Source organism: Rhinatrema bivittatum, chromosome 4, assembly GCF_901001135.1.
Source record: "Rhinatrema bivittatum chromosome 4, aRhiBiv1.1, whole genome shotgun sequence".
Lineage (NCBI taxonomy): Eukaryota > Metazoa > Chordata > Amphibia > Gymnophiona > Rhinatrematidae > Rhinatrema > Rhinatrema bivittatum.
Genome location: NC_042618.1, coordinates 364,298,177 through 364,323,514, shown reverse-complemented (window position 1 = coordinate 364,323,514; position 25,338 = coordinate 364,298,177). Strand labels below are relative to the sequence as shown.

Below are 25,338 nucleotides of genomic sequence, written 5' to 3'. Positions count from 1 at the left end.
CTCTAAATATATTTACTTACTTGCATCAGGGGCATGTGCTGAAGTTTCGTTTTGGAGCACAGTTTTGGCTCCTAGAGCCGTCCAAGGCTGGGGATGCTGTGGGGAAGGAAATCATAGCCCTTGTACAACTCCTGAGAGTACATGTGTAGCAGGTTGTAGAGGGAACTCCTGTTTGTGCATCTCAGCGAGAGGACTCGCTGTGCCATAGCCGGGCTAGATGGAAATTTCAAGGGGCCCTAGCGAGACTGGTTCCACTTGAACTGGAAGCACGGAGAAACAGGAAGAAGCTGCTGGGTCAAAAAGAAAAGGAATTCTGACGGGGGATATGATTGAGGACTACAAATTCATGAGTGGAGGAGAACAAGTAAATAGGGAACAGTTATTTACCCTTTCAAATAACACTAGGACTAGTGGACACTCCTAACAGGGAGCAGAATTAAAAGAATTTATTTTTTCACTCAACATGCAATCATGTTGTGGAATTCAGCTATGCTAGTTGTCAAGGCAACTAGTATAGCTGGGTTTAGGAAGGATTTAGACAAGTTGGTGGAAAGAAAGTCCATAAATAGTTATTAATCAGGTGGCTCAAGGACACATACCACTTGACATAGGGACTGAGCGCAAGAAACTGAATGTTTACTTTTAGGGATTGGCCAATGTCGGAGACAGGATGCTGGGCATAATGGTCCTTTGGTGTGACCCAGCATGGCACTTCTTATGTTCTTATTTTATTACCTTTCATGATTAGATTTATTAGTGTATCTGAACATTTCTAATATTCTGTTTGATTATTTTAGGATATTCCTTTTACTCTGTTATTTGGGAAGTGCCAAAGTTGTTTGGGGTTTATAACAGTCATCTGATTATATCTTTTATGTTTATATTATAGTTTAACTTATTTGTTTTTATTTTACTGTTACTGTTTTTTATTTCTAGCTGTAATGTGGCTTAGAGTCTTCTGACCTCTCTTCTGACCTCTTAGAGTCTTTTTAGGATGGGCAGTTAATAAATATAACTGTGGCACAACACACGAGTGGTCAAGGCTATTCTCCGTGCTTTTTATTTACAGTGCTTTAAATCTTCAGCATTCACACATACCATTCACATTGAATAAATCTTACTTTCCAGGAACTGCCTCCCCTCTCTACTCACTGCTATTGTCTTACACTGGAGTCTCTGACCTCTCTCTTGCTCCCCTCTGAGCCTACATTAATATCCTGCTCTGGGAGCCATCCGGTACCCATAATGCTCTGTCTTAAGGTGGACCCGAACCAGTAAGATGGGACCGATGCTTTAGAGTTCTGAGGGCATTTTATGTATGCTTCTTCACATATCATATGAATCAGTATATAAATATCTTCAGTACCATGTTTCATTTTTCTATTTTATAATTTTCAGATGTTTAAAGGTTTCGAAAAAACAAAAGATGTGCACTACATCTACACACCTTTTGACTCATCCCTCTGCGGAGTGAAACTAGATGCCAACAACAAGAAGCACTATCTCCTTACTGGTAAACAAATGAGAACAAATAACTGTTAACAATTAATAGTTTTCACAACAGTGTGATAACGCAATGTAGAGTAATCAGCTTTTGCCACGCTGGTCTGTTATTTGGAAGAAGTCCTGTAATCATGGTACGCGAGTTTATGGTTTGCATTATGTAATACAGGAGCTGATTCTAAGTTGAAAGTGTTGTATACAAATCTGGTTTGTAATGCGCTGCCAGATTTGAAAAAAAACCACTTCAGTAGAACTATATACTGTATTATCAGCCCTGGCATAACAAAGTCTCAAAGTCTCATCTGATTGTTAATGGATAGTCCCATCATTGACAATTAGTTATGGAAGACAAATCAAGCCCCATTCTAATGTAATACCCTACTTTAACCAATGACTGTACATTTTATGTCGTTTTCTAATTCTATAGGAAAGAACACAATAAAGAAGTATTTCACTAGAAGGATTTTACTCCTCTATAAATATAAACTTGAAAGATAGAAGTGCATTTCAAACTTTTGATCTATCCATCATAGACTCATTGTATACCGACATGTGTGTGTGTGTGTGTGTGTGTGCGTGCGCATTGATACCTACAGTATTTTGTCTATTGTATCAGTCAGTGAAGGAGCCATATTCTTTTTCTTCTCTTGAAGGTCAGATTTCAGCTGATGGCAAAGTTCATGTTCATTTGTGTAATTACATTGAACCCTGGGATGATCTGTCTTCATCTCAGAAAAAGAGTCTCAACCAGAGATACCAAATGGGTTGTGATTGCAAAGTAAGTCTTAAAATAACATTTTCTTTTATAATAAAAATACATTTGTTAATTAAATGGGGGACTTTTCAAAGTGTGCACATTGGGACGAAGGCCAGGTGCGCATTTTACCTGCAGGTTTTATAACAACTTTCAAGACGAAAGGATGTGCATATTTGCACTTTGAAAATTGCCACCAGTAAAAAGTGCATACATGGTCATACATGCAATTGTGTCAATGTTTCCCCTGATGCAGGCGTTAGTATGCCGAAACACTACTGTTTTGGGTAGTTCACAGGTCTCTGGATATAGCAGCAGTATGGCGTTGTAAAGGATTGGATATACCATGTTAAACTTTAAGGTTTAGTGTTATAATCAGATTTGCCTATACATCCACATGAGGATATTTTTCAGCATCTCTACAGATGATTTTCTCTAAATGAGATAAGTACAAGTTTTTTTACAATAACTGTAAAAATTAGTTTTATTGCATGAAAAATATTAAAATAATAAACTGGTATGCGATTAAATTCTTGGTGAGACACGGATAAATATGGTGCTGTGTATATAGAGCTTGGCACTGACTAGTGTGAATCTGGTGACCATTTAGCTCATTTTCAATTCACCGTTTATGATACCAATTTCCATTGGTAGGCATGTTGTCTTTCTTTTTTTAAGGGATATATATAATTTTTGATCTCACTGTTCATTTAGCAATGAATCAAAGACCCATCAAAATTCAGTGGTTTTCGTTGACTTGGAGTATATCATGCAAAGCTATACCATTTTGCAATGTTTTTCTGGTAAATATATTGTTGCGCTTCGGTGGAATGGAGCACTAGGGGGCGCTCCAGCGCAGGATGTAAACTGTGTTCCCTTATGGCAAGACGGTCCAAGTCTGCATACCGGGAAACCAGGAACCTCCACCGGACCTGCATGTCTCTGGGAGGCCACCAACGCAATGGTGGTCTCTGAACAGTCCTCCGACCGTTCCCAGCCATTTCGGACCTGCTGCAGGGAGCAGCAGAGGCGGCAGGCCAGCATGAGGCAGAGATGACGGAGGACTTGAACGAATGCTGATGAGGACAGGATTCAGACGTTGAAGGATGAGACGAGGACTCTGGTTCAGACAGATACAGGATCAGATGGACTCAGTTTCAGACGAGCAGAGACAAGCTAAAACCAGGATAAAACTCGATGGAGAAGAATCCGGGTAGACTCTAACCTCCTCAGCCGGAGAACTGCAGTGGCCAGAACGGCCCTCAGGATATCCACTGGAGCTTACAGCCGCACCAGGGCTCCCCCTCGTGGTTGGAGTCGCCCTTAGCCTCGTCTTCGCAGCATGGAGAGCTGCCACGGATGCCGGTCCCTTGCAGACCTGGAGGCCTGCTCCTCAGCAGCAGGATGCCGCCTTTGCTCTGCCTCCATCATGCGGCAGGAAGTCGCCTCCCACATCGGGCCTGGTCGAGGTGTTTAGCTCTGTTCATCATTCTTTCTTACTCTCACTACTATCCTCTGCATTAAGAATATCTCACAAATATCAGTTGTCCAAGCTTGACTGCTTATCGCTCCTTCGCTTTTTTCGTTCTTTGCTATGAAGTATAGTCACCTCAGCTTGCTGTCTTGCAAAACCAATTGCCATCTGTTAGAAATCTGATAGGAAAGCTCTGTGTTAGAGCTGGGAGTAGCAATCTGATGTACTCTGCTATCTAATGGGAGGAGCAATCAGATAGGAGTTGGCAATCTGTAATGAATCTCCATGAGGAGTTAGCAATCTGATATAGTTGTGGATGGATCCCTGGGCCGGTGGCAGATGACCACACCCCGGGAGGATATCCTGAGAGGGACCACCGGCTAAGCTTGAGTATGGAAACAGACACACATTAGTTCTTTTATTAAACAGGTTTTTGAAACCACCAGACGTGGCAGTAGTGAGCTGATATGCCCGCCAGGGCTGTAGTACCTCAGGTACTGAACAGCTATCCAGGATGGCTGAACTGTTGAGAAACTGTAGAAAGTGATGCAGAGTAGGCAAAGTTCATGAACAGAACTAGATGACAAAAGTCACATAAGGTTTCAAGGAAGCTCAGGTGCTGGAAAGGTTTAGGCCCTCAAGGAGCGAGTACCTGGTTCCAGGGAAAGCTCTGAGAGAGCGATGGTAACTCACAATTGTTTGTAGCAGCGATAGCTTCCAAGCAGTAGAGAATCTTCAGAATGTCCAAGAACATGGGCCCTCGAAGAGCGAGTACCGGTTCCTATCTGTAATCTGAAAGTAAAGAAAAAGAGCGAGGCCCCCGAGGAGCAGATACCCCCTGGTAAGTCCGAGGAGGCAGAGTCACTTGGGAGGTGTAGCCGAAGCAAACCCCTTCCTTGCTAACTCAGTTGAATAGCGAAATAGAGACCTGTAAATATTGGAAGCGGATGACGTCATCTCAGGGGGATGCACCTGAAGTTCATGCTCTTGCTGGTACTTCAATCAGAGCGCGCGCGCGCCCCCTAGGTCTTCAGGCAACATGGCGGATCTGCAACGTCGAGCCGGTCCGGGGACCCCGGAGGGAGACGGCATGGAGACGCCGCAGCAGCCAGCCGTCCATCAGACCCGGAGGGAGTCGCCACAGAGGTAAAGAGGGCGGAGTGAGGACGTCGAGCAGCGACGGTCACAACACCATCTCTCCCCAATTTTATCCAAGATATACCAAAACCCTACCTCCGATGCATTATGGTTCACCTTGCCTCCTCTATTTGAGAGCTTAATGAAGCCACGCTGGCAGTGTGCAAGACAGCTTTGTCATTTCCCATTTTTCAGGGGCAGCGGAAGGCCTTTTGATTATGGGGAGAACCAAGCTCCACCCATGCTCCCAATGCCAATTTTGTGCATCCCCTTGTGTGCCGACCCCGGATTTTATAACATGCTCGCGGCAGCGCACGCATGTTATAAAATTGGGTGTACATTTGTGCACGCCGGGTAGCGTGCACAAATGTACCCCACGTGCGCAGATTTTAAAATCTGCCCCATAATGAACAAGATCATTACAGAGCCCTATACAGAAAATGCACGCTAGCAGAATAACTCACCTTTGTCACACCTGCAAAATGACCCTCAACAAATACAAAATAAGTGATCACAAATTAAAAAACAGAAATATACAGACAAAAACTAGAAAGGTAACCTCAAGAAGCCAGACTCTGTGTTGTGAACCTGCCCGCGAGGGGCGTGGGCAGGTCCCCTATGCGGCCAGCCTGGCCATTGACGCTGTTCCCTCCGACGCGGCACAGGAGCCACATTCTCCTGCCCTGCGCGGCAGGGCCGAGTCGCCGGGAGCCTCCCATGCAGCTGGGACAGTCGCTGCAGCTCCTGCCACTTCCATGGTCCTAGGACGGCAGGGAGCCGTCCTCACCATTGCTGGGGTCTTCGGCCGGCAGGGAAGCCATCTCTGCTGGTGCCTGCAGCCTGCCTTTCTTCATCCAGCTCCATGGCAGGGCTGACACTCCGTTGCTGCTGTTCCTGGGGTCTTCAGCCGGCAGGGAAGCTGTCCCTGCCGGTGCCTGCCAGTGCCTGCTGATGTCTTCTCTCTTCTACAGCCTGCCTTGCTTCCTGGGCCCTCCACGTGGCTGAAGATGCCACCAGCGGATCCTGCTCTTCCTCTCCAGATCCCCATAGGCACGGGCGCACGCCTCACTTCTCCTCTTCAAGGGCCAGCCAGGTGTGGCTCCTGCTGGCTCCTCCCTGGGCGTTGTCCCCTTCAGCCCTACAAAAGGGCCCAGCATCCATTCCAGCGTTGCCTTTGCAAGGAGTTAGTTGCTCCTGGATGTTCCTGTCTTCGCTCCAGGAGTCTTCTCTGTTCCAGTTCTTCTTCAAGGTCCTGTGTTCTTTGTTTCCTGTCGGAGCTCCATGTCTTGTCCTGATGTCCATCTCTTTTTCCTAATGTCCACGATCCAGTCCTGATGTTCGTATCCTGATGTCCATCTCATAATCCTGATGTCTGTGATCCAGTCCAGTCTCCTGATCCTGATATCTGTGATCCAGATATCAGTCCAGATATCAGTCTCCTGATCCTGATATCTGTGATCCAGTCCAGTTGTCCTGAACCTCTGGTTCCTCATCACCACCTTTCCTGACATGTCACATCGTGGTCTGCGACCAGTCCCACAGGCGGGCTGTATAGGGCGCCTTGTGGTGCAATGCCTTCCTCACTTCCGCAGCGTAAGCCTCTGGAGGGAATCCTTTGCTTGAAGCCAAGCCGTGTCTTGGTCCTGTGTCTTGAACTTTGCTCGCCCTTGGATCCCTTGTGCTGCTCCGTCTGTGCCAAAGCACCTGTGCCGTTCCAGCGTGGTCCGTGACCAGCCACTAGTGGCTGTGTAAGGCGCGCCCTGGTGCAGGCCTCTTCAGCTTCTGAGGCATATTCCTTTCATTACTCCACATCTCGTCTAGAGGCTCTTCGAGTCCAGCGTGGTCCGCGACCAGTCCCATGGGTGGACTGTGTAGGGCGATAATAGAAGGACTAGGGTGCACTCCATGAAGTTAGTAAGTAGCACATTTAAAACTAATCAGAAAAACATTGTTTTTCACTAAATGCACAATAAAGCTCTGGAATTTGTTGCCAGAGGATATGGTTAATGCAGTTAGTGTAGCTGGGTTTAAAAAAGGTTTGGATAAGTTCTTGGAGGAGAAGTCCATTAACTGCTATTAATCAAGACGACTTAGGGAATAGCCACTGCTATTACTGGCATTAGCATGGGATCTACTTAGTGTTTTGGGTACTTGCCAGGTACTTGTAGCTTGGATGAGCCACTACTGGAAACAGAATGGTGGGCTTGATAGACCCTTGTTCTAACCCAATATGGCAATTTCTTATGTTCTTAAGGGGCTGGGAGATGTTGTGATGGAGTGAGAAATACAGTGGTAGATAGAGGTATAGCTGGATCAGGAAGGAAAAAGAGTAATGCTGCAGCATTGGAAGGGAAGAAGGAGGAATGAAGAGGTAGAAGAATAGCAGACTGACCAGGTTTACATGCAATGGGGTAAAACTAGGACCTGGGCACATTCCCCTGGAAAAATGGAGCCAACTGGCCACCCTAACTGGGAGAATCTGCAGGGGAAAGTATAAGGAGAGATAAATCAAAAGAAATGCTTGGGGTTGGCGGGGGGTGGGGGCAGGAAGAGAAATTCATCTTTCTCCTTCATCCATCCAAAATAACCTGGACATCTTAGGAAATCATGGACCAATCAAAGCACTCCTAGCAATGCTCTCTCATCATCCTCATCTTGTACTTCCCAAATTGGGAACAAAGGTACTCTAATCCCTCTGACATTTCCTGTTCCTCCAATCTCCTCCAGCCATCTAGGGTTACGAAATTGGTCATAGAAAACAAAAAGAGGCCGAAACCCCCTTTTCCACAAGTCCTTCAATACCATTCTTCCCATGCCTCCATTTCAACCCCTTCCCCCTGTGACTTAACTTTACCTCCTCTCCAGAGCAGTAGTTATAGTCAGCAAGTGGCAATGAGGACTAATTCTGTACTTACAACAGAATTCAGCTGCTGCTCTGGAGAGAAGTCAAACCATTGACTTCCCGATGGAACTACCTCTTTGGCATACATAAGCAGAGTAGGTGAGGGGCAGAGGTGGAGACAGATGCAGGGGGAAAGAGGAAGAGGAAGGAGGGGAAGCAGACAAATTGTAATTATTGTACATTTCCAGTTTAAATGTGCTTTCAATTACCAGCCTCTCTTAGTATAAACTAGCTAGGTTGGCCAAATGCCAGTCGATTGTCTGTCCTACCAACAGATTATTTCAGAATAGCTGAGTCTGAACTCTGAGCTGGTCTGGACTTGGATTAATCAAAGCCAATCAAGGAATAATTTAGGCTTCTAAGGTGGCTTTTTGGCATCGCTAATTTTTAAAGTGGCAAAAACATACAGATAGCAATATTTCTGGATATATAACAAAACAAAGCCCAAATAAAACTAAAACTGCTAATGTGTTAATTGCTACTATCATCTACCTCGGAATGCATTCTATTTCACTATTTCAATTTTTGTAGTATCTATAGCACCAAAGTTAAAATATCAACATATCTGTAGAAGAAATGATGTAGTCCCTTATTAACTCAAGTCGTGTTTCACCTTTAGATTACAACATGCTACACTGTGCCCTGTTCTCTCAGTGCACCGAATGAATGCCTGTGGACAGACTGGTTGGTGGAAAGAAATCTCAATGGGCAACAAGCCAAGAACTACGCCTGCATCAAGCGAAGTAATGGCTCCTGTAGCTGGTACCGCGGTGGACCAATGCCTGAGAAAGAGTTTATCGACATCGGTGAACCCTAAAAGCCTGAGAAGCCAATTCCATCAGACATTGTGCGCTTACAGCTTTGAAGTGACAGTGCCTACTGTATCTCTTGATTAGAAATAGGATCAAATTGTGCTGTACATGTATAGAGTTTGTGGAATTGTCAGTGATATGCTAGGGGTGGTGGTGGCGGGTACTCCTGATGGTTTATTTTAGGAACACAGAGTGTGTCTCATTGAATGGAGGCAGAGTGGATCTGGTGAGAGCCTCTTGATAAGAACTTTGCAGTGAATCACTGAGAATTGCCACCCAGTCAGGAAGAGAAGCAAACCCCTGGGGGTTGCACAGAGTTGATGTTCTGATAAGTTTTCACTTTGTGTACATGGATGCTACATTAAAATAGCCTTCATTGACTAATATAACTGTATAAGAACAAGAGAAAGATCCAAGATGTATTCTTTTCAGCCATCAGCTCTCCATTTGAAAGACCCTCTTGCTCCCCCCCCCCCCAAAGTTTGACCAGTCATTTTACCAAAATTAAAGCTCAAGTGACTAGCAGAGCTGTGCATCGACCTTGACCATTGTACATCTATTTATTTGGGAAACTGTGCAAGTTTATTGGCACATATGGCTGACAGATGTTCAAACTTGTGTTCTTATCATAAACTAAATGGCCATTTGCTGAAGCATTTGTTTGCTCACTTTTGCACGTACAGTCATTACTTTTATGCAAAAGTGCATATTTATATAACAATTATGTCTGTGCCTCGGTCATCAATGACCAAAAATTTTATGTAAGATGATATACCAATGCACCAAAAAAATTCAGACATAAGTATTTTCTTCCCAAGTATTGGACCTATATGAAAACTTCTTACTTTCTATTTCCTAATTTTTAAAAACTATAGCACACATAGACATACTATCGTACGTACTTATATTCTTCCCACAAGTTGTTGTCTTCACTGGCAGTTAGATTTCTTTCTTTCACATGAGTTAGATACATAATTTTTTTTTTCTGGAATTAATGTGACCATCTCCATTAAAGTCTGCAAGAAATGGACTTAACTTTCCTAAAGCCAAACATGCACAGATCATTCTCTATACCAGCCGTGCGCAAGTCATTCTTCACAATTAGGTTCCCATCCTTCCCAAAGCGCCTCCCCATCATCTCCGGTCAGTCTGGTTTTCAGGATGCTTATGCAAATGGTGACATTCAAAAAGACACCCTGCTTTTGGAATTCATTAAAATAGGTGCGCGTCAATGCAGTACCTGAAATCAACATGCTCGTTTTACGGACGGGTCAATGCATTGCTCCCTGCCTTGTATATGGTCGCACAGTACGACACGTTAATGCCTACTGCATGCAGACAGGAGAAAACATTCCTTAAACTGTCTGCATTAAGTAAAAATGACTTTCAGTAAAGAAGGAAGAATTAAATCAATTAAATTAAAAATATATATATACATATAATAAAACAGAGGGGAAAGTCAGCATTTGTTGTTAATAACAGGTCATTCTCCCAAGTAGGAAACTGAGTGTTGGGTTCAGACCTCCTTAAAGTTTTCCATATGTCATTGATTCAATTTTAAGCTGTATTTTTGCCTTACTGATTGACTTCCTCACTGTGCTGTTCTTGGAACTATACCGAGTACAGGCTTTGTGACGTTGCTACACTGAATCTCTTTATGTCCTTTGCCCACTGCTTTATTTCACAGAGTTATCTCAATGCTGAATGGTATATTCATTATTTTTATTTATGCCATTGTAATCCCATTATGTAAGCTGCTTATATTAAAAGCAAGTCACTCTTTTTAATGTTCTGCTCTGTAAAAATGAACCTAATTACCAAAAGAGCTCATGGGAAATTTTAGCTTAAATATGTGATAATTAGACAAGAAATGTCCATTTTTCCCAAAAAAAATGGAAATGCATATGTGACATCTTATTTTGTGAATATGTATTAGTGTGATATATATTTTATAGAAGTCATTCTCTGCTCTGCCATACCAGATGGGCTCTCTGTATTTTAAAATAATTATTGATCTCTTACTTTTTTGCATTACTCCACAGGTTGTTGATATTGACTAATCTAGTACATAGTACCTATGTGCCATTTGTTATCTTGTAAAGGTGTTTGTTGAACAGGACTGCAGTAAATGGAATTTTTTTTAAATGTTGTGGGTTCTCTTTTTAATTCTAGTGTTGTGTTTAGGGAAATTAGGAATAAACATAGATCAGAAGCTGAATATATTTAATAAGAATTGCTTTATTCATTACACTGTGAAATAAGTTGCTTTCATACGATATTTATATGCTATAGGAACTATATTGCAAACCATTCTATTCAATATCATATTTATAATATGACAAAAGTGCGACATGTGTACACTGTTTTGAGCATTTTAGATCTTGCACTGCATATTCTTTAGGTCAAAAGATCCTGCTTGTGATTACTTATTTTTAATTTAGGATTTTCTTCAGCATGGCCTAATATATCTATCAAAAGCATAGATTTTGGACTATGTCAAGGCCATTGGCCATTCATTCACAAGAGAGATTGTCAGTGGTTTAGTAAAAAAAAAAAAAAAAAAAAAAAAGAACCCATTTTGTTAAGGTTAGAACAGCAAAAGTCTGGGTCAGCAAACATTTTCCAGTAATCACCGTTCCACTTTCAGGTTCATTCCCCTCAATGCCCCCAATGGTAATCCTCTGTGTAGCACAGCATCCATTTATAAACATTCTCTTTTAAGTCCATGCCAAAGTATGCTTTGTAAATATATACATCAGTAGGAACTGCTTTACTTAGCTGATTCTAAACTCTTGATAAACCATTGATGTAATGCTACATTGACATAGAAATAAATACATTGTATATTCTATTGTAAAACAAATGATAGTCATCTGCTATAAATTGAGCTGAAGGGAAGTGGTATTTAAAGGTTTAAGAATTTATTTAGCACAATTATGTTATATACACTAAATCCAAATATGACATAAGCTTTGTTGGAATATTGTTATTTTTTCTTTCTTCAACAATATTTTGGTTGAATAAAAATTAATTTTTATTAGTCAATGTCAAAATACCTTGTATATTTGTAAAGATAGAAAAACAGAACATTTCATTTTTTTATATAATCAATCATACTTGCCTTCTATCTAATAGTATTCTTGCTAAGAAATGTTAAGCAGCTTACACATGACCAGATTTACCATGTCACTACACTTCTGCAAATCATGTGAGGCTGAGCATAAGAAGGGGGATAAACTGAGCCTGTGACAGGATACAATAATGGAGGCAGGACTGGTATTACCACTGTTTATTAAAAAGGGCCTTTTTATAAAAATGTGCACCTGGCAAATCTCACAGCTTTTTTTTTCATACATTTCTGATCCAATGGATATTTCACTGTCATGGCCTTATTAATAGCCTTTTAAAGCCTAAAGGGCTCCTCCAGCATGGTCATCTAGCCTGGGGATTACCAGCACATGGATGATATTAGTCTATTTGGGGGGGGGGAAGGGTAATTTTAAAAGTTTTTTATTTCAAAAACTATGCACATAAATTAACATGCACAAATTATGCCCTGCTAAGGTCAGATATTCCTTTGTGTGGATGATTTTGTGGATGTTATACATTTTTAAAGTGATATTGCAAGTGACAGAATTGGTGCTCTGAAAGAGTATTTTTTAGTACATTTAAGTTCAAATCACTTTTTTCGTGTTGGTTTACTTTTGGTGATTTTAGTTTCACCTTTTTTTGGCTGCTGTTTCTCCTGACATCAGCTCATCACCTTGATCTACATCTAAAAGATCTAGACTAGTGAAAACCACTAAAAATGGGATGGAGGGTGCTTTCTCATGCACTGGAGGAGGTACTGTTTTCAAGAAAGCATGAATATTAGGGTGCAAATACTTCAGCACCACCATTATTCTTATAAGAATCCAAATTAAACCAATAATGGTTATGGGTTTTTATTTTTCATCTAAGAAACATTTTTTTTTTCATTTGCAGAAACAGTCAGAAGTTACAAGGCATGACTTCATCTGTGACTACAAGGATGCCTTTAACTGGTTACACATTCTAGGCTATTTTGAAGTAACTAGAGCTGCAAAAATCCTCAGCTCTGATGGATAATGACTTGGATTTTAATTAAACCATGACATAGTTATTGTTTACACTTACCATTTCCTTGTGGTTTGGATAAAATGTCTGCTCAATTAGTGGAAATTTCTCAGCTCCCAAGACTTTGTAGGTGGATACCAATTGGGCAAACTATAAAAAAAAAAAAAAAAGAAAGAAGAAAAATGAACAGTACAGTTCTGTAAAACACAAATTATAAAATTCTTAGTTTTGCTACACTGAAATCTGATTTTGAATCAGAACTTCTGTGACTTTGATTCAGCCAAATTTAGGGATTAGAAATATTTCTGGCATAAAAAAAACCATCTGCTAGTTTTGGTGAAAAAAAATAATCAGATGGTACGTTAACAAAAAGCATCTCAGACATCTTGTATATTTTTTGGGAAACTAACTCTACTTCCACTTCTGTGGATTTTTTAACTAGTCTCTGCTCTGTATGGCATGATACAATATTTCATCACAATAAGCAGGATCCTCATTATCCTCTTCTCAAGATTTAGTTACTTTTTTTGTGGTCAACAACAGCTGGAATTGGGCAAAGGAAATGATCTGAGCTTTAACTACTGTGTAAAGACAGGGGTAAAGTTGTTAAAATGGTTCTTGGGGTGTTATCTAAATAGCAAAATAAAGAGAGTTTGTTCAATCTAGCATTTTTACGTTTATAAAAGCGAAATAAAATTTTAACTGCATCAAAATTGCTTCCATGGGAAATAATAGGAGCTGGACAATAATAGCAGCAGTGCTTTTGCTCAACTTCTGCCAGCCTCAAGAAGGAGTAAATGTGGAAGGAATTAGATTATTCCCATTGACTATTCCTAGGGAAATTCCAGCAACAGGAGCTGATTATTTCAAGAGCTCAGCTAACAGGATGCATTGTGGGTTTAAAGATGCAGGACATGTGGCCTTTTGGTTAGAGCTGTGAGCTGACAACTAGGGAAGCTCCTTCTCCCACTGAAATTATTTCGGACCGATGCTATACCATGTGCTGGCTGCAGCACATGGTTAACCCGCGATTGGACGTGTGTTTTGGACGTGCGTCCATATCCCCTGAAGCAAAATGGGGGTTAGCGTGTCCAAAATGCACATCCTATCACATGCATAGGTAATCGCACTTATCACATGCAAATGCATGTTGATGAGGCTATTATCGATTTCTCCTCCATGAAAAAAAAACCAAAAACTTGTGCCATAGGCGCACATTTTTACTCTCAAAAATTAAAGCCAGCTCTGGAGATGGCGTTAAGTCTTGAGGAACCCAAAAAGTGCACAAAGAAGCAGAAAATACTGCTTTTCTGTACTTCCTCCAATTTAATATCGTGGTGATATTAAGTTGGAGGAAATAAAAAGCTAGAAATGTCCCCCCCAAAAATTTTTTTTAAATGTGCCGGTGGATAGGTTAGGAAAGCAGTCGCTCAATTTTAGTGTCCATTTTCCTAACCTGTAGCTGACAGCCACCTCTCCTGGGCATCTGTTTTCCTAAGTGGCTGACAGCCATCTCTCCCGGCCGCCTGCTGCTAAGGAGGCGTTAGGGGTGCGCAGTTTCCCCTAGCGCTTCCTTTTTACTGCGGTAGCCCATTTGCATGTAGCATTGGGCACCCCGGTGAGGTGGATCCGCGTGCATTAAGGGAGCAGGTGCTCAGTCATCAGCGCCCCTTTAACACGCGCCAATATTGCATCGGGCCGTTTGTGTCCTTGGGCACTATTATCCTACGTCCCAACTTTATTTATTTAAAAAAATGTATAATTCACCTTCTCCATCATTCAAAAAAACATGTCCACCAAATTAAATAAATCAAAACTAAAAACAAATATGAACTTAAACATAAAGAACAGTCAAATGACAAGGATCCGAAGAAATCTCTCAACAAGAAATCATTGAAAAACAACAAACAGCAGACAAAAAGGCTCCTCATCTAATTGAAAAGCCTGTCTGAATAAAAAGGACTTCAGGTGCTTTCGAAAGATTTTATTACAGATTTGTAGGCATAGGTTTTCTAGTAAAGTGTTCCTGAAATGAGGGACCAGCTAAGGAAAAAGCCCTCTCACAAGCTTCTGTCAAGTGAACCAATTTATTCACTGTACCACTTTAGCCCAATCATCACACAAACAATGCCGTTTTTAACGTGGTAAATGCCCTAACATGGGGATAACGTGAGATATTTGAAATATCTTACTTTATTTGAGCACTGGCACCGCATGTATTAAAATGATCTCATTAACATGCAATGAGCTCATTAATATCCTAAACAAGTGGTCCCCAACCCTGTCCTGGGGGCCCACCAGCCAGTCGGGTTTTCAGGATATCCACAATGAATATGCATGAGAGAAAATTTGCATGCACTGCCTCCATAACATGCAAATTTTCTCTCATGCATATTCATTGTGGATATCCTGAAAACCCGACTGGCTGGTGGGCCCCCAGGACAGGGTTGGGGACCACTGTCCTAAACTACCCTAAACTAGGCGAATCAAATAATGCGGCTTGCGGAAAAATTTGCAAGCCGCATTATTTGATTTAAAGTTAACTACAACTCAAGAGTTGCAGCTGACTTCCCCCCAGGAGCCTCAAGATGTTAACAGACGTCCCAAGGCCCCCAGAGCACTGTCTTGCAGGGGCCGCTCGGCCCCGAGTATGCACCCAAAAGTAATAAAGAGCCCCGGGCATCTGCTTACATTCCTTTCCCCCAGCCTAAACCTCTCCACCCTTGCAGTTGGCCCATTGTAAATAAAATACACTTTTCAAGTATGATGCAAGCCCCACCCATCCCCCCAGTTCTGCCCCTTCATTAGACTGGGAGGCAGGGACCCCTACTCTAACTCATCCCCCCAGACCTTTCTGCTTTTTGGGGGTGGTGCACTTGGGGCCAAGTCGCCCCTTTAAGCGAAGGCAGCTCACATGTTGTTTGGGGAGCTTTTGCTGCCGTGGTATTTTACCATAGCCCATGGTATTTTCCTGCAGGGAAAAACAGCATGTAAGCCACAAATCTGTGGGATCATTTACCACCGCTTTCTGACTTCCGTGGTAATTTTCCTTCGGGGAAAAATACCGTGGCTTAGTGAATGACCCCCTTAGACTGGAAAGCCTCTTTGGGGCAGAGGCCTACCTACTGCACTGGAATGGTAACGTGCCTTGAGCATGGTTTGGAAAGATGGGTAATTACATCCAAAATCCAAATCCAAGGAGGTGGCAGAGGAGTGAAATATGGCATAGAAAGAGAGGGAATAGGGGGAGAAAGTGAGATACTCAGGCAATTTCTCTTGGAAAGGTTTTGCTTGTATATGCTGGTACCTTGCCACTTAGCGCTTTGCCACCAGAAAGATTGCCAAGCAGTTTTCCAGACACATTTCTGCAACCCATTATATCTGAGACCACAGGGCTGCTGGACCTGGCACTTTTAGCAACTGCTGTGAGAAAGTGCTACCTCCTAGACAGAAAGGTGCGTTCTGGCCAACACACTGCTCTGCCCGCATTTAAACACTCATTTTGTGAGCATAAACTTTACAGGCAATGCAGCAAGCAATGAGTGTATGAAAGTGGGAATACTACTTAGCACCCCCATGCAAATGAGGGCATTAAGCATTACTCCCCGAAGCAGCGAGGTGCTTTGGCCTGGCCAGGATTTTCTTAGCGTTGGAAACTTAACTCCAGGGTGAGAGATGGAGTTAAGCTTCCAGTGGTACTGCACTGGCACTTAAAACCAATTAAAAAAAATAAAAAAGAGTAAAAAATGAAAAAAACAAATTAAAACACTCCACCAATACGTCAATACTTAGCCAGCTAAGTAGCGTTGGCTGGCGCTGTATATGATCTCTCTGTCAGGGAGGCCTTCCCATTCCGGAGTTAAAATATGCATTTTGTCTGTGCCAAACACACATTTTACATGCAGCCTGATTTTTTTTTTTTAACTTACTGCATTGAGAGTTTAAAAAAAATATTAGCCTGTGTATTAGGAAACTGTGCACTGAATTGCAGCGCACAGTTTTAGCGCTCTGATTTCTGCATCGACCTGCTAAGGAGACAACTTCCGGGAACAACCTGGGCCAGCGTTTGGGGTGTGCGACCTGTACGGATGCAGAGAGTGCCAAGCATTTGGAGGCGTGAGTACCCCCTTCCGATGCAGCTGCTGGGCTAAGGAAGATCTAGAGTCTATCTCCTAACAAGGCCCGCAGGGCGAAGAAGACTCGCTGTCAAGTACTGCTCCTTCCCCCATGACCCATGGGGCCGAAATGCTGCTGGCATGGGGGCTGGGGCATGGCATTTCTAAATATTGCTTCCTTCTGCTGGTGCCTCTCTCGCCCACTTAGAGGCAGTGGAGGGAGAGAGAGAAAGGATGCAGAAGGAAGCAGGGCAGGGCCAGGGTACATATGGAAGGTAAGACTGAGGAGGGGAGGATGGTAGGTAAGAGCATGGCTACAGGTGGTAGCAGTGAACAAAGCTAGTATTTTTCACTGGGTGGGGGGGGGGGAAGGAGTCAATTTTAGTTTTCACACAGGGTGCCGATTAACTTGGAGCCAGTCCTGGGAACACCCCACATTAGAGCTATGGCAGAGACTGATAAACTCCTTCTGCTGTGCTTGGCTCACTGGTTTTATTTACCTTCCTATTATGTTACTGATGTGTACGAAGTAAATGTTTGTTTTATATTCTGTGTCAGGGTCACTGAGCTCAGGAATCTATGCTTTTGTGTGATATGGTAAGCACATCTCACAAAACCTATTCAGAAACTTGTTTTATTTTTAAGAACATGCCATGCTGGGTCAGAGCGAGGGTCCATCAAGCCCAGCATCCTGTTTCCAACAGTGGCCAATCCAGGTCACAGCTACCTGCCAGGATCCAGGATATAGATAGATTCCATGCTGCTAGTGCCCAGGGATTTGCGGTGGCTTTCCACAATCTACCTGGCTCATAATGGTTTATGGAAGGTAATTTTGAAGCAGTCTGCATAAGGTTAAAGTCCGCGGGTACAAAAGGCACATTGCCCTTGCAGGTGGCCCATTACTGTACAAACATACATGCACAAAGTTACATCTGCTCCTAAGTGGGTGCTCCTTCATATGCACAGATTTAATACATACTTTCGAAAATAGAAAGTATGGCAGTAATTTTCAAAAGGATTTACACACTTAACACTGGGTTTTACACATGTAAATGCACGTTATATGTGTAAGTGGGCTTTTGAAATTGTTACAATATATGCCATTAAATTATCAATAGTTTTTCACAAATGGGTTTTTGAAAATTGGTATAATAGTATGTTACATTTACACACCCAACTCCTATGAAAATTACCTCCCCTGCGTATAAATCCTTCCCCTGCCCTGATTCTGCTCCTGGAATGCCTCTTGCTAGGGCACGAGGAGGTACACGTGAAATTGAGTGAAGAGCATAATTTTGCTCACACTGGCCCCCGATTGATTTTCAGAATGGGATCTATCGGGTGAATTTTCAAAAGGTTGCACACGTTAAAAAATCAGCATAGAGTCGTGTAAATAGCACATCCTCGTGTACATGTTATTTTATAAACCTCAAAATACACACTTGTGTAAAATTGGGGCAGGGCCAAAATGTACCCGGGTAAATTGCTATTTTATAAGCGATTCATGCATGTAGATGGTAAGTTTTAAACAGGCATGCAGGCACGCATGTGCGTGCGTTCATCGGCCGTGCTGAAGTTATAAAATAGCCTGATCGCCACACGTGCGTGCAATTTTTAAGTGAACGCGTGCTTCTGCGCACAAATGCCGCTTCTACCACGTAAGTGGGCGGATTTTAATAGACATGCGTGCCGATGCCATTCCCAGTTTTCCCAGTTCATTCCCAGTTTTCCCAGTTAAGGGATAAGACTTCCAAAGCCCTCTAGTTTAATAGCCTCCTTCTCCCCTGTTAGCCCCTTTAAAACCCTGCTCTGCCTATATCTTTTTGTTTTACTACTTACACGCCATCCATAGCAGAAGTAAAGTTACGCGGCAGGGGATCCTGGCGTAGCACCTGTGCGAATAAGCAGATTTGAAGGTGAAATCTAGAAACGCCCATGCCCCGCTCAACCCACGTCCATGCTCTGCTCCCTTTCAGAACTTTTTATTTGTGCACCTAGCGGCGAGTACGCGAGTACATGGGCAACTTTTAAAATCTGCTTAGCATGCGGTGGCCTGTTTCGTGTGCGAATCTCCCGGTTTTGGTGCGTGCAGTGCTTTTAAATTTCACCTTGTAGCTTTGCTGCTACTTAGACGGATAAATGGAAACGTATCCTGATAAGTGCAATGTGCTTTCGTGCATTTTTTTTTTTTTTTTACCTGTTTGCACATGTTGCAGGATACAAGTACACATAGGGGCGGATTTTAAAAGGCCCGTGCACGCCGGTGCGCCTATTTTGCATAGGCCGCCGGCGCGCGTAAAGCCCCGGGACGTGCGTAAGTCCCGGGGCTTTCCAAAAGGGGCGGAAGGGGGCGTGTCCGGGGGCGTTCCCGAAATGATGCGGCATTTCGGGGGCATGCCCCGGCGTTTCGGGGGCAGGCCCGGGGGCGTGGCGCCGGCCCGGGGGCGTGGTCGAGGCCTCCGGACCAGCCCCCGGGACCGGAGGACGGAGCGGGGCTGCCGGTGACGGCGTAACTTTGCCGACAAAGGTAAGGGGGGGGTTTAGATAGGGCCGGGGGGGTGGGTTAGGTAGGGGAAGGGAGGGGAAGGTGGGGGGAGGGCGAAGAAAAGTTCTCTCCGAGGCCGCTCGCGCTGGGCTCGGCGCGCGCAGGTTGCACAAATGTGCACCCCCTTGCGCGTGCCGACCCCGGATTTTATAAGATACGCGCGGCTACGCGCGTATCTTATAAAATCCAGCGTACTTTTGTTCGCGCCTGCTGCGCGAACAAAAGTACGTGCTCGCGTATCTTTTGAAGATCTACCTCAATGTGAATAAAGAGAGAAAACCCATCCAGATTAAAGAATTTTTTTTTTAATTGCTACGTTTACATTGAGTTGTTATCAACTATGTGTGACCTGATAAATGACTACTATATTTTATTCCCCTTTAAATGCGGGGCCAGATTTAAGGTTGTGGTACCCTCAGGCAGTGCCATGGCAATGGGTGCCCCTTTGATGCTGTGCTGGCACATGGCACTATGACAAGCAGAGGGAGGCTTCTCTTTGCCCTGGATATTTGCTGCCTTCAAACTTTTGTGCCCTGACAGTTGCCTATGTTGCTTATGCCTGAATCCAGACCTTCTAGAATGAAATAAAATGAAAATGAACTATAGCAAAATGAAAAAAAAAAACTAAACATATAAAAAAAATGAAACAAAACTTACACGATGAATATATTTTCCCTACTTTCCACCAAGTTTTGAAATAATCTAAACAGCTACCAAAACTAGTAAGGATATTGTCCTAACATCTGGGCAAAGGATCCCTTCCTAGCTGTGTAATCCCAGCTCAGAGGAAGGGGGTCACGCTTCCCAGCCCTGGAGGGCAGTGACACTCTCAGAGTGGGGAAAGCTTCGGTTTTGTGGAACGTGGACAAGAATACTCCTGCAGGGCCACTAGGAGGGGTTCACAGCCACAAAATACATATGAATAGGGAGAGAGATAGAAAGAGAGAGTCCATGCTAGAAGGTGTGTTACAAACCAGAAGAAAATGTAATAATAACTTCAAAAGGAATCAAAGACCAGGAAAAAGGGCAGAAAACTCAGGAACAGTCCAAATCACAAAAATAAAAACCCAGGAATGAGCTTCTTAGACAATTCACAAGATTCTCCGAAATAGTTACTCACAGTTCCTTTCACATTACTTAGGTACAATCTAAAATAAACTTCTCCCTCTCAGATTCTACAATGGTCCTTTTTTTCCTTCATGTCCCTCTGAAGAGACGGGGGAAAAAACCCTCTTCTCTTTTAATCATATCTTCGGATGTGGGATACTCCCATCAAGATGGGGTCCCCTTTGAGTGAGGGGTCCTTATCCTCCCAGATGGCCCTTAGGCCTTGCTCCTTTGCTAACTCTAGAACTCAGACTCTTCAGTAGAAACTCCTTAGACTCCTCCTGATGACTCAGAGCCATCTTTTATACCTCCTCAAAAACCATCCCTTTTGGGGGGAAGGGCCCTCCTGTCACTCATGCTCTTAACTCACACGTCCTTGGACCTCCCATTGCTGGAAAGTTCTCAATATTAAAGTATAGAAACATATAGTGAAACCTGACAGGTGCTACAGCTGGTAATAAATTACCAGTCTGGGTGCTGGTGACTCACAAGTCAGTCACTTATTTGCTATAAAATGTGGTATTCAATTCTAACAGAGAAAGTGTAAACTTTTTTTTATCTATTTAACTAATGATTACTTAAAATGTGTGTGTCTATAATTAGTGAATATACAGAAGTAAGATGAATGCACTGAGAACTTGTGCTATGTCTTCCTGTTATCACACTGACTGATACAGGGCTCTTTTCAACTTCATTATGAGCTAAATTTACAAATGTGTGTGCAGCAATTAAACATCTAAACTATGAATGCAAAAGGACAAGTTTACACATAAAATCCAACATCTAAAGAAGTAGATAGTTCACAGGTATGGCCTTTCACTGGATGTGCTGATCTGAATGTCAGCATTTGAAGACAAAATATCGTACATGTAAGGCATGTAATCTTGCACCACATATTTAAGTGTCTTTAAATAAGTACTGTTAAATTCTAATTCTGATATTCCGGTGGGATTTTCAGATGTCAGATCGTAACCTTGCTGGTCTTTCTTGTAATACTCCTGCATAGTCCCCATCTGCCTTTACAGCCTCTTCTACTACGGGACACTGAAATCCTTCACTTATAAGGTGCAATTCAGCTTACTTAGGGGCCGATGCAATAAAGTCACGTAGAAAGCGGGCGCTGAACAGTCAGAGCCTGCTTTCTTAATGCGCACTGGCCCCCCAAAGGGAGCGCCATGCAATATTCAAATTAGGGGGGGTCACGTTAGCAAGGATGCGCTAGGGTCGCTTGCGGCATTGGTTTTTAGCGTAGTCACGAAAACCAATGCCGGGTTTATCGGCGTCGGTTTTCCTTAGCAGCGGACAGCCATGAAAACCGACGCCAATAAACTCGGCATTGGTTTTCAGCGAACTAATCACGAAAACCAACGCTGGGTTTATCGGTGTCGGTTTTCGTGGTTGTCCGCCGGTAACGAAAACCAACGCTGTTGAACTCAGAGTCAGTTTTTGTGATGGGTCTGACTGTCAATTTTTTTTCTTTTTTCTTTTCTTTTTCTTTTTTTTTTTTTGATGCACACATCTATTAACGTCTGCTCCTGGCAGGCGTTTATAGATGACAGTTAAATGTGCGTCTGAGACGCACATATTTCTTTTTGCATCGGGAGTGAATGCCTAATAGCCTCATTCACATGCACTTGCATGTGAAGAGCACTATTACATTCACTTCGCGTTGGACACGCGTTGAATATGCGCTAATCTCTTTATTGCATTAGGGGATTGTTTAGCGCCTATTCTATCCGCATCCAACTGCACGTTAACAGTGCGCTTGACTCAGTGCACCATATTCCATCAGCCCCTAAGTGCACCCTAAATATATTCCAGCAGAACAGCACCACCCACCAATCATAAGCCAGAGAATGGTCTTCCTACTAGAAAATCTGTTAGAATCTAGAAAATTTCATCAGCCAAAAGTATTTTCAGTAAAGGTTAAGCAGGTCATAGACATATGGCTTAAATGCATGCTCAATGGTAAGTTTACTTCAAATACTGCCTAAAATCAAACACTATCAAGGTGTTAGTGACATCATCAAAGCAGTGAATTGGCCTCTTCCCTTTCCTTTTGCTCATCCCATCCTCTCCCTCCTATGCTATGCTGTATACCTTCATGTGGTATCTAATGGGCCTGACCTGGAATAGATGGGTCCCCCTCCTCTACCCTTGTGGCCTGACTGCACTGCCTGCATCCCTGATCCTCCAAGTCTTCTTCCTTTTTCACCTCTCCCTTTATAGTGATAAGCTTCCTTCCTCTAGCTTCCACCATTCTCTTGAAACTCCCGCCCCTCTCTTTCCTTCTTGTTAGACTTACCCATATGTCCACCTCTCATTCACCATGACCATGCCCATACACACATAGCTGTCACCCCCTTTTATCCTCCATTTTCTCCTCTTGGTCTCATTCTGATCTTTCAATACCCAAACTTACACAGAAGAAAAATACCTATTCACTCATCCTCTCACCCAGAGACCTGGACAATGGACAAACAATAGAGAGGTATTATACAAAAGGAGTATAAGACACAGCAGAAGCAATTGAGATGTGCAAGCTATCACATTTAATTGATTATTGTTATTTAAGAATATGAATTTTCTCTTTGGTTGGCTTTAGTATGTGTTTGTTCTATGCTAACCTTGTAATTTAATTTATTATGTTTTAGACATGTGTTTGTAAATTGTATAGTACGTTATTGTCTGAGTAGCTATGCTATATCTGTAACCTACTCATGATTGTATGCAGCATGTTGTTGTATTACTTACTATGTACTCCACCTAGAATGCGTTTGTGAATAGGCAATTAATTCATTTTTCTAAATAAATAAAATAAATGTCTTTATTTTCCTCGCCTCAGTCTCTCTGTTCTCCCTTAACCTTCTCTTACAGGATCAAGTTATTCTCCTGCTCCTCCTGTCAACACTGACAAAAAGCCTTCCATGCCTGGCTTCCTCATACTGCTTTTACGTAATTAGGCAGAGCAATGCGGAAAAGAGGCCTGAGCATGCTCAGTTTTGTGTGTGCGTACTATTTTGTGTAGCTTCTACATTCTATTTAGTTCTCAGGCAGGTAAAGCACTGAGATGCTACATGTTTTTGGTTAATGAGCATACTAATATCACGTACATCCTGTAGGGACTATTTTTTGTGCATCACCCTGCAAAGGAACTAGGACTCTGCCCAACCCAAGGCAACCCAGAGGTAAGGGGTAATTTGCCCACCAGGAAAACAGAGGGTTCTACAGAAGGCAAAATGAAAAACAGAAAAAAGGTAAATCCACTTTAATGAATGAGAAAGGTTAGAAAATTCACATGAGCCTGCAAACTGCCCAGGGTATTTCAAAGTGGCAAGTGCTCCACGAGTATCTGAATACCTCTATCACAGGGTTGCCCAAGCTCGGTTCTCAAGGGCTGCAATCCAGTTTAGTTTTCAGGATTTCCATGATGAATATGCATGAGATCTATTTATATACAATAGAGGCATATTTGTTCTGGAATATGCTTCTAGTGGTATTCAAATAGGTCTGGGTATTGTATAAAAACCTGACTGGGTAGTAGCCAGGAGAATCAAGTTCGGGTCATCCTGCTCTATCAGATCCCTCCTTTCCTTCTTCTTTCCAGAACATTTTTTAAATATATTTTTTTCACATTAATAAGCACATTACAATAATCAAGGGTATACATAGACCTCATTTTGAAATTTCTGTCTTGTACTCGAGAAAAAGAAAAAAGTTGTTGGATCTGAAAAAAATTACAGTGATTGACTTCAGTAATTTCTGCAAGTACTCTGAACTATTTCTTGGAATTCTTTGAGATGTCATAGGATTTTGTACAAGAGGAAGCTCCCATTAGTACCAGCAAATATTATACAAATACTGTAAACAGCTTGCTTGACCACTAGAACTGGCTATCAGTGCACAGACCTGAGGAACAGTTACGAAGAAGAAGAAGTGAAAATATATCAGAGAAGTGAACTTCTAACCTTCAGAACAAGAGCATTGCTGACTCGGTACTCTAAATGGCTTAATTTAAATAACAAATGAATTATTATGAACATCAATTCATGAAGAACACAAAGAAGCTGACCACGTAGGTCATCCCTGATTAGTAGAGTAGTTAGGAACTTGATGAGCTTCGAACCAAGCACTTAATCAAGGATCATATCACTGATTTACAAAAGGGGAAATATTCTGTTTAAATACTGAGATGCCATTACAGAAATAATTTAGCCAATCAATCAGCCTTTGGCAGTCAATTACAAAACAAGATGAAGAACTTTAGTGGGTCACAGTAAACATTACCAGAAGGTTAAGTGTACCATGCATTCACTAAACACATCACGTTTACTATCTGAGGGAGGAGGGGGGACACTATGCCCCAATTGATTGGTTGGATCTCTCAAGAAATCAGACTGAGAAAGCTTACAAACCAGCAGCATGCACTTTCATGAGTAGCAGGTCAAAGATCCTGTAACTTATAGGCATGGAGGTGTATGAAAATAGCATGGCTTTTGTATTTGCCACTTGTAACATGAGAGAAATTTCTACTTATATGCTTATGCTTTTAGATTGTTCTGTTTCCACAGTTTATTATACTACTACCCTGTGTCATCGTATGATATTGTGCAGCTTACAGTCTCTGCAGGGTGTACAGCTCTTTCCCCTGATTGGTTATTATTTGAACATTTCAGAACTTCCTACTGTATCTGTTTTTTTTTATTTATACTTTATTAAGTTTTATATCATCATTTATGATACAAACAAAGAAAATCATATTACAAATATATGTCAAGTAACTTTTTAAAGAAATACTTATTCATAAACAAGCTGCATACTATGGGGGGACATATTACACCAATAAAATATAAAAAGGAAACAATAATCCAACTCTGGAACCACCTTACCCCAC

The 25,338-nt window shown here is 42.4% G+C and overlaps 2 protein-coding genes across 2 annotated transcripts in view; one reads left to right on the top strand and one right to left on the bottom strand.

Annotated features, from left to right (window-relative positions):
* TIMP4 (TIMP metallopeptidase inhibitor 4) overlaps nucleotides 1-11,178 on the top strand; it is a 76,652-nt gene extending 65,474 nt beyond the window's left edge. The window contains exons 3-5 of the mRNA XM_029600783.1: nucleotides 1,399-1,513; nucleotides 2,157-2,281; nucleotides 8,390-11,178. Of these exons, the coding sequence (XP_029456643.1) occupies nucleotides 1,399-1,513; nucleotides 2,157-2,281; nucleotides 8,390-8,587 (438 nt within the window). The 3' untranslated portion in view covers nucleotides 8,588-11,178. The remainder of the gene's footprint in view (nucleotides 1-1,398; nucleotides 1,514-2,156; nucleotides 2,282-8,389) is intronic.
* Nucleotides 1-25,338, bottom strand: part of SYN2 (synapsin II) — a 758,733-nt gene that overhangs the window by 301,707 nt on the left and 431,688 nt on the right. Inside the window, exon 5 of the mRNA XM_029600782.1 lies at nucleotides 12,738-12,827. Within this exon, the coding sequence (XP_029456642.1) occupies nucleotides 12,738-12,827 (90 nt within the window). The remainder of the gene's footprint in view (nucleotides 1-12,737; nucleotides 12,828-25,338) is intronic.